Source organism: Bemisia tabaci, chromosome 5 (genome assembly GCF_918797505.1).
Source record: "Bemisia tabaci chromosome 5, PGI_BMITA_v3".
Classification (NCBI taxonomy): Eukaryota; Metazoa; Arthropoda; class Insecta; order Hemiptera; family Aleyrodidae; genus Bemisia; species Bemisia tabaci.
The window spans coordinates 4,200,179-4,209,749 of NC_092797.1; the positions used below are offsets into that span (position 1 = coordinate 4,200,179).

At 40.1% G+C, this 9,571-nt stretch overlaps 1 protein-coding gene across 2 annotated transcripts; it reads left to right on the forward strand.

Moving 5' to 3' along the window:
* Positions 1–208: 208 nt before the first annotated feature.
* LOC109043495 (uncharacterized) lies at positions 209–9,339 on the forward strand. 2 transcript variants are annotated; one of them, XR_002010210.2, is made up of 3 exons: positions 209–2,668; positions 3,281–3,410; positions 3,692–3,832. XR_002010210.2 is itself a non-coding variant. In XM_019060701.2 (3 exons), exons 1-2 carry the CDS (start codon positions 2,615–2,617, stop codon positions 4,301–4,303), a joined length of 666 nt encoding a protein of 221 aa, XP_018916246.2. In that variant the 5' UTR covers positions 1,273–2,614; the 3' UTR covers positions 4,304–5,886; positions 8,206–9,339. The 2 variants fall into 2 exon arrangements, 1 of the variants encoding a protein (XP_018916246.2); XM_019060701.2 differs by lacking the exon at positions 3,281–3,410 and adding an exon at positions 8,206–9,339 and having other exon boundaries at positions 1,273–2,668; positions 3,692–5,886.
* The last annotated feature ends 232 nt before the right edge of the window (positions 9,340–9,571 follow it).

Consider the following 9,571-nt stretch of genomic DNA (forward strand, 5'->3'; position numbering starts at 1 on the left):
CACAATCTTATTGTGAACCATCAACATGTGCTCGGTGTAATGCTGCATGTTTGAGTAATTTTTACTGCAGTAAAAGCAAAACGTCTCTCCGGTGTGCGCTTTCCTGTGCGAGATCAAGTTCCGCCTTTGCTTGTAGCGACTACCACACAGCGTACAGACAAACTTATTATCACAGTCGACGTAGTACATGTCTGAAACAGAATGAAAATAGGATTAGTTCAGGCACAAAAAGCAAAGCGGCAAAAAATGGCGACGAATAGCTCGGTTTTAAACACTGATAAATGCAGCGGGCTAATGATTGAAATTGATGGACAAAGCTATAGACAAAGGGCAAACGGAGGGATTTTACATTGGTTGAAACGGGTCGTTACTATAGACTAAGGAGGAAATTATGAAATATATCTATAGGGTCACTCGTGAGTTATCATTAGTCTATTAATTTCCTCCTCTGATCATGGCAGCAAAGCGCATCCACGAATAGGATCCCTCTATATTCCGTTCGTCTTCCTTGTCTATAGCTTTGTCTATCAATTTCAATAATCAGTCCACCGCGGCGATGGCGTACGGATGTGATGTATTATTTCACCGAGCCAAAAATCATCGTTCCATGCCAGTATCGACGGCAGAGTTTCAAAAACGCGTATCTTGTTTGCGAGGTTCCATTTTATTTCATCACAGGAGAACGGGTAGAAACCATTGCTTAAAAACTTCCTAGAATACTCTTCTCATAGAGAAGAAAAATCAAGGAAGTTTTTAAGGAAGTTGTTGGGTGTTTTTCCGTTTAAAAAATGAATTATGACAATTCAGTTACAACAACACAAACCCAGATACGCGTTTTTACAGTCTCAGAGTCAATTTAGGTAATGTCCGCGTCCACCGAAGTTATTCGGTTCAAACTGAAACTTCGGTTCGGTTCACAAAACCGACATACGGTTTCGTCAGCTGTACAGTCTTATTTGAAGGTGAAAATTCGGTTCTAAAGTAAGTTCTAAGTAAAAAACGACTTCTCAACTTGTCGGTTCTTTATCACGATCGAGGTGTTTCCATCGTGCATTAACGGTACGTTCCCCGGCAAAGCACGAATCTAATTTTTTGATGTAGATAAAACAAACACCTCTATAATCATTAATATCAGATTGTATATCAAGACAATCGGGACTTAGATCATTATCAACACATTAATTTGGTGCATTTAATGCATGCGCGCTCATGCAAGTTTGCCAAGTCTAAATTTCTGGAAAAAAGGTATGCTTTCAGAGACGCAGATCTTCAGCAGGGACCTGCACAATCCTGATGACGACGAAACATCTTGTGCGATACAAATACTCGTGCATCAGAGGTAGTGAAGTAGAAAACATTAAATCGGCAAATGTTTTAGCATCCAAATTGCGTCCTATTTTTAACATTTAGGTCGAAAGTGGGGTACGGTGGAGGCTCTCCTAAATTGGCAATACTGGGTCTCGTTCACTGAAATCGTCGCTTCCCGAAGTGGAAAAAAACGTAACTGCATTCCAAAGTTGCAAAAATTCCTGCCACAATTTTTATCTTTACCAGCATAGCATTGGATATTTCGAACTAAGAGTTTCACTGATATTTACTCTGATCGAAGGCAAAAATCAAAAATGAAATTAGTAGCTGTTGTGCGGTCATATTCTTGTGAGGAAATTAATTTTTTCGGTCAATTTTAAAACCTTAGATTGGAGGTACGTTCTTCCATCTGAAAAACGGCGAAACGTACGGGGAACGATTAATATTTATGGTGAGGGTGTTTTATCACGAATTGACTATTTATAAAAATGGATTTAAAAGGAGGAAGAACAGAGTTAACTTGCAAAAATTACAGATGCTGGGTGCGTTTCACATCTCACCGAAGCAGTTTTGTGACCCATTTTCAATTGATTGAATCGTTTTGTAACTAATCTGTCACTTCAGACTAGACGTGCGCCATGAAAAACTTCACAGAAAACTTGGATGATGACGTGCAATACCTCGGGACAGTCAGTTATTATGATCGTAAAAATGAGGATAAACAAATCCAGACCTTGCATGAACTCTGTGAACTTTCATCTCTTCGTTCGTTAGTGACGTCTGATTCTCTCACGAAATCATTCAAAAGTAAATTCAGTTTATTTGTAAATAAAGAGCTGGCATTAATATTACTCGAAGTTTCTGGCGCAAAAAGTGTGGTAATGTAGGAGATCGGAGTAAGAATTCATGAACTTTGTGGGCATACGTTTCTACTCTTGTTAAGACCTGGTAATTCTCTTCCAAATCATTCAGTCTTGACCTTAATTTATTAGTCAATGAAGAAATTACATCAGCACTGCTCAAGGTGTCAGAGACAAAAACTTGAGTTGATAAAAGTGGAATTTCTTAAATTCGATTCCTCCTAAGACTGATTCGTCCAGTCGTTCATCTAAAATCTCATCTGCAACTACATCAAACAGAAATACTATAGGGCAAAATCATGGAACAAGAGTGTCCACACATTCAAGGCATACTGTTATTGATAATTGCCTTGAATCCTCAGCCCATATAAATTTCTTGTGAAAGTTCCGATGTGCACCTCGATGCTGAGATTAGTTAACTTTGTTTCACTCCTTCAGAGACGACAATGATACTCAATATTCTAAACTTATCTTTAGTGCTTGGACTAATCGCTGTCTTGGTGAGTGTTTCGGGTTAAGTTTTTGACTTGTATGTGTATGTAGACGTAAAAGGAAATTAGATAAAAATAAGAGTTTTGACTGATAGAGTGATGATGAGAATCCAAAAAAAAAACATACATCGTTTGCGACGTTTCGTAATTTCCGTTGCTGTTTAAATTTCTAAGAAGAACTAATGAACGTCATCCTTTGGAACTGTCATCCAATATTTGATAGAAGATACGTTAAATGCAGTAAAATTTTCGAGAGTTGATTTTCAATTATTTTTTTATTGGCTTTACCCCCTCCCCCCCCCCAAAAAAAAAAAAATTGTGTAAAGAAGCATGCAAGATGGCAAATTAACTTATATTTTTTTTTCCACAAAAAAAAAAAAAAAAAAAAAAAAAAAAAAAAAAAAAAAAAAAAAAAAAAAAAAAAATGGATATTACTCAAGTATTAAGTCTGGAAGAAATCTCAGCTTAGCTTACGGGGTGTTCTGAGGGGAAATGGGGAGGGGGAGGCGAGGAGGAGGTCCAGTCTCACGCGACCCTCCCACTTAAAAAAAAAGTAATAATAAAAATTGTAAAAAAAAAAACATTTTCTGATAAAGATAATTTTTGTTGAATATTATTCAGGATTGCTCCATTATTTGCTGAAAAATCAGGGGTTGGGACCAAGTCAGCCGTACGGTATTTATGAGAGGAGGGGGCGAGAGGTTTAATTTCGTAATACTTAGTCAGCTCCTACCAGCAACCAGGTATTAATGTAAGTTTTATTTTGTTTTATTATTTAAAAATACCGGGTTCGCTGTGCTAAATACATACATAAAGCCACTTTTACAGCGCAGCCTCGCGCTCTGCGACGCCCAATCGCCATTGCCCTCTATCCTCCCAGAGATCATCAGGCAATTGGCACCTCCTGATCCACTGTGCTAAATATAAGTCCAATTATCTAAACATTAAAGGGACGATCATTCCTCCAAAGATGGATCCTTTGAAGGTCGGTTCATCCTGCTCAGTAACAGTTGAATGATGTTCAATTTACAGATCAGTGCCTCCGACCCAGGAACGTCCGATGAAACAACAGCAACAAAACCCAGCGAAAGAGCAAGGCGGAAGAGCCCTAAAGTGCAAGGCCTAAACACAGCCGTCATTGAAACATACCTGAACGCCTTAGAGAATTTCGATATCCAATCGAGTGACAGCTTCCACGATAGCTGCCAAACTCTGACGTCATCCATCAAAGCCGTGGCCGACTGCGTTCAACCAAAGCGGAGCGCCCAGTTGACAGCTCCCCTGTTCACTTTCATCAACATGCGACGCAGTATATTCCCCGACATTCAGTATCGGGTGAAACACCGAGATAGACCGGGGTCGTGGCGCGGTCGAATTGACGTCATGGCCCAGCGAAAGGACGGGATTCTCTTCGCCTTCAGGCTCTGGGACTTGGAGGAGGCTGTCAAGGTGTTGAAAAAGTTCGAAGTGAAGAAGGCGCAAGATGGCTGGACCTATTTCAAGAGTTTCAAGTGGCCTGTGACTCATTGGGTCCTCGCGACCATTGATTTCAAGCACCGAAAAGGCAGGGTCATCAGGGTCAACGCTAGCTATCTCCTGGATACTTACGATACCTCCAAGGCCGTCAATGTTGTTATCGAGTGAATTATAAAATCCCACAAAACTGCGATGGCGAAGAGAGCTGCAGGAGCAAAAACAAGCGGGAAAGCTCTAACTCCTCATGTAAATAAGTATGTTTAAATTTGCAACAATAAAGTTAAGTAGTTTTTAACATTTGAATGAAAATAATCTAAAATGGTGCTTTGCTCTGCCCCGCCCCCCCCCCCCAAAAAAAAAATCCAATATCAAAAAAAGAGTGCGTATTATTTAGAGATTAACATATGAATGCATACAAACTCACTGATTCCACATAAAAACAGAAACGATTATTACGGCTACTAATAAAAATAAAATAAAATACATCAGGAGTGTCTTTTTCATATTCCATTTTTCTGATCTTGATCTGTCAAAAACCTTCCATCTCGCGGTTTATCATATGGATAAACTTTTTTACGAGGCCTGGAGAGACACGTGGATGTCTATCAAAACAAATATTTAGGTTCATTATAATTGGACGTGTTTCCATCAAACGGAATTATGTGCAATAAGACATGAACCCTGAGACCCATAAGAATATGTGCATAACAGGGCTCACGTCATGATGCACATAGTTCCGTTCGATAGAAATACGTCCAATTACGCACGAAGACATGCATGCTTCTCGAGTCACAAAATTATTTTGAATACCCACGGGGTTACCAACCGAGGGTGTGCACATTAAGTAATTCTGATTTATGTCCTTATTTAATCGATACCAAGTCCTGTTTTTACACGATTAATTCAATTTCTGCGTCTTATTTTTTCAATTCCGATAAAAATGTAATTTCATTTCTGTAAATATCGATGGAATAGCTCTTCGTAATAATGGACATTTAGGAAGCAAAAAAAAGTTACGTAATCATTGAAGAGAACATTTCAAACACAGAACTTTCTTCCCTGAAACTGTGATGCTTAAAGTATAAAATTGAAATTTTTATATTGGCATATCTAAGCAATATCTCGATCATGGGTTAGTCCCTAAATGCATGCATTCGGCGTAAAGGCGATCCTCGTCGGTTGGCAGCGATATTTTCATATTCTCCTTCCATTCAAATCCATTAAAAAAAATCGATTCTAGGTGAGACAACTTTTCTCCCTTATAAAACCATAAAAAATAATCGATTATGGGTGAAACAAACATCGATTAATCTATATTGATTCCATTAAATAGATCGAGTTTCCGGATGTCATTAAAATACGAGAATCCGGCGTTATCAACTTTCGACGATCACCGTTTATTCGGCGTCTCGCTAATACCTGCGACCCATCTTTTACTTCAAGCATAGTGTGTGCTGTGCTAAGTTTCCTCTTAGACCCAGGTGATTTGGTCCTAATTGAAACTAAAAACCAGATAGAAATGACCAGTGATTGTGATAGTGATAGTGAAGATGAAAATTTTCGTGTGAAGACTTTGCATGACCTCTGTAAACTTGCATCTCTGCGCTCATGTATTAGGTCTAGTGATCTTGTTTCCATTTCATACAGATGTGACTTTAATTCATTTAAGAATAAAAAATTGGCGTTGGAATTACTTGAGGTCCCTGTTACAAAGAGATTTTGTGCTGAAGTTCAAATTTCTCCAAAATCAGGTATAATATATCAAATGCCTCATCATCTATGAATAGATTAAATACAGTTTCCAAAGGCAGTGTAATATCACGGAAGAACATCCCAATATTTAAGCCCTACCCTCTTTAATGATCTTTCACTTATTTCGATAATCTCTGAAATGGTTTAAATATTCTCTTCGATGCTAGGATCAGTGATTCCAACTCTTTTCAGCATTCGAAATGGTCCCCAATATTCCACATGTATTTTTTGTGCGTGGATTAATTGCCGTTTGGGTATTTTTATTAATTAGTAGTAAATCTTGGACAAATGAAGTTAGCATACATTTTGAGAATCAAAATGGCAACTAATTAAACGTATTTCTAGCAAACGGAACTATGTGCATTACGACGTGAGCCCTGTTATGCACACATTCTTATGGGTCTCGGGGCTTTTGTCTTAATGCACATAGTTCCGTTTGATAGAAATACGTCCAATTGGACGTCAGAATGTTGGAATTTTTAGCCAACGTGCGTAAAAAATTCAGCATAAAGCTGAAAATCTCAAGACGCAGAGGGAAAAAGCTCATATAAGCACAATTTTCCCTCAAAGAGATATGCTATTTGGTGCAACACTAGTTACGACCATCAGGAAAGCAACTGCAGACGCGTTTCGGCCTGCTTCGGCCAATCCTCAGTGCAGCAAACAGCATTTCTCTTAGAGGAAAAAGTGTGCTCATTTGAGCTTTTCCCATCTGTATTAAAATTTTCAGCTTTATGCTGAATTTTTAATGCACGTTGGCTTAAAAACTCCAACACACTGTCTTCGTCCCGTGCGTCCACCGCAATCAGTTTGTGTTACTGTACGTGTTGCTGTTAAACAGAACGACAGACGGGTAGGAAAGATGGGGTTGCCCTCTAGAGAGGTGGATAAGGAACGATGTAAAACTGTGAAAATGGGCATGATTCCCTTTAAGGAAATGGAAAAGTGGGATTTTACATTCTACCAAACGGAACTAAGCGTCAATTGTATGCGGAACTCGTGAGCCGCGGGCAAATGACGAGAGCGTTGTGGACAGGGCTTATGCGTTGAAGGAGGATTAATGGGACAAAACATATATTCGGAAACCTTGATGTAGGAAAAAATAATTTAGGAATAATTATTAGGAATTAAATTAATTAATTATTCATTTATTTAGGAACACCCACGAGCGACCGTGGCGGTGGCGGCTTCGTCGCCGCTGACGTCACTGGCGCGTTATAATTCCCATTCATTCTTACAGATATCGACTAACGAGCACACCCTTTCATTCCAACCTGTCTCTGGTTCCGTTTAGCAGAAATACGCCCGATTGATCAATGCGGTTGGCAATTCAAGAGATGTAATTTTTGATAAGAAAAAAAATTACAGGAAACGAAGAAGTTGCTTGATATTGGCAATTGTCAACATTTCTATGCGAATCCAGTGACACCTCGTTGTGATCGGATGTCACGGTGTGGAACATTTATTCTGTTAACGGCAGGTTTCCGTTACGAGCATGTCCAAAAGCAAACATGCATGTTTCTTCCGGAAGATTCGGAGGCGATTATTTTCCCTTTAATGTGCTTCTCGGCTATGAGCAGACTTCGTTATGAACAAGCGGGCAGATTTATTGAAATTTTGTGTTCGTCTGGTGGACATATGTTAAACGGTGGAGCATGATTGGTCGACTATGTCTTATTGCTGCTTTGTCGTGTCTTTGTCAGGTAGAATAGAAGACATACTGTCAAGAACTCAAAAGGTGCCTTCAGCTTGATACATATGTCACCTGACAAAGGCAGCGATAAAAATAGCCGACCAATCACGCTCCGCCGTTCAATCTATGTCCACCAAACGAACACAAAATTTCAATAATCGGCCCGCATTGCTCATTGCAGAACTTGAGAGCTAAATCGACGGCGTAGGCCCGCAATCACATATCTTGTTTGCGGTGTGTGAAAATCTCCGCCTCTACGTTATTTTTTTAAAGGAGAACCAATTGAAATCATTCCTTGAAGTTTTTGCAGAGTTTTCTTCGCACAGAGAAGAAAAATCACGGCAGTTTTAAAGAATTGCCGTTGAGTAGTTTTCCATTTAAAAAATAAAGCATGACCGGAAGTCTGCGACGTCGCAAACCGAGTTATATGATTGCCGACTTACTCCGTCGAAGTGTAATAATCTAATTGGACTTAATTTTGCAATTAGGAACTATAAATTCTGGCTCATCCGAAAAAACACGTATGTGCATAAGAAAAATGATGGTTCATACGTTGTTTTTATACTGAGTCCGAATTTATAGTTCCTAATTACAAAATGTAGTCCAATTGATGCTTCATTTACAGATCAGTGCCTCCGACACAGAAACGCCCCGCCGAAGAGCAAGGCGGAGGGGTCCAACAGTACAGGACCTAAACACAGCCGTCATCGAAACCTATCCTGAACGCCTTAGAGGATTTCAACGTCCAATCTAATGACAGCTTCCAGAGCAGTTGCCAAACGCTGACGTCATCCATCAAAGCCTTGGCCCACTGCGTGCAACCAACCCGAGGCGACCATTTGACAGCTCCCCTTTTCACTTTCATCAACATGCGACGCAGTGTATTCCCCGACATCAATATCGGGTGAAACACCGGGAGAGACCGAGTTCATGGCGTGGTCGAATTGACGTCATGGTTCAGCGGAAGGACGGGCTCCTCTTCGCCTTCAGGCTGTGGGACTTGGAGGAGGCTGTCGAGGCGTTGAGAAGGCTCGAGGTGAAGAAGGCGCAAGATGGCTGGACCTATTTCAAGAGTTTCAAGTGGCCTGTGACACATTGGGTCGTGGCGACCTTTGATTTCTACCGGCGAAAAGGCAGGGTCATCAGGGTCAACGCTAGCTATCTCCGGGATACATACAGAGTTATTCAAAAGTCTCGCACCACTGGCCATGAGGGGGGTGGCCTATAGAAATTTTTGAGTTGCCCCCCTCCCCCCGAGGGGATCAAAAACTGGAAAGTACTTAAAAAAAAATTCCCCTTCGATATGAGGAAAAACGTTCTCCGCAAAACTGCAAATCGATATCACAATTAGAACTAAAGTTATGGCCAGTGGTGCGTCACTTTTGAATAACCCTGTATGATACGTCAAAGGCCGTCAATCTTGTTATGGAGTGAGTAAAATCAGCGGTGAGGCGCGAAGATCGATTTTCGATATTTCCCGATTTGAAGCTGTGCCAAAGAATCGATTATGAAGGTGTTCGTTGCGAACAACCCGTTTATCGATACTTTTTCATAGGTGTAAATGGTATATCAATCGATAAATCGCAAAGCACGCCACACCACTGACGACATCAGTGCGCTATCAGATCACATATCTAGATAAATAGACTGATTTCGTGGTGTCATTCTTGCGATGTTTGATCGACTGATGTCCGATGGTTCAAACCACGTGGTAAACGATAAAGAAACCTCAATAAAATCCCTAATTCTATGCGGAGTATTTTAGACGTTGGCTCATTACGAATTTGTGTTTATGATATAAGTCATAAATCAAATCTTTACAACCCATCAAACACGAGAAATTTCGATTTCGAGGATTACACGGGCACGTTTGACGACGCACACGTAAATCTCTTTCGTGAACAAATCAATTGGACCGATTTATATTAAAAGGAGCTATGTTACACGCAACCAACATGCACGAGGTTTCTTTGAGCAAAAATACGTCCAAT

Bases quoted from the DNA above. Each gene is read 5' to 3' on its own strand.
- LOC109043495 (XM_019060701.2), top strand. From the start codon at position 2,615: ATGATACTCAATATTCTAAACTTATCTTTAGTGCTTGGACTAATCGCT. The intron at 2,669-3,691 runs GTGAGTGTTTCG...TTCAATTTACAG, and splicing joins TTGGACTAATCGCTGTCTTG to ATCAGTGCCTCCGACCCAGG.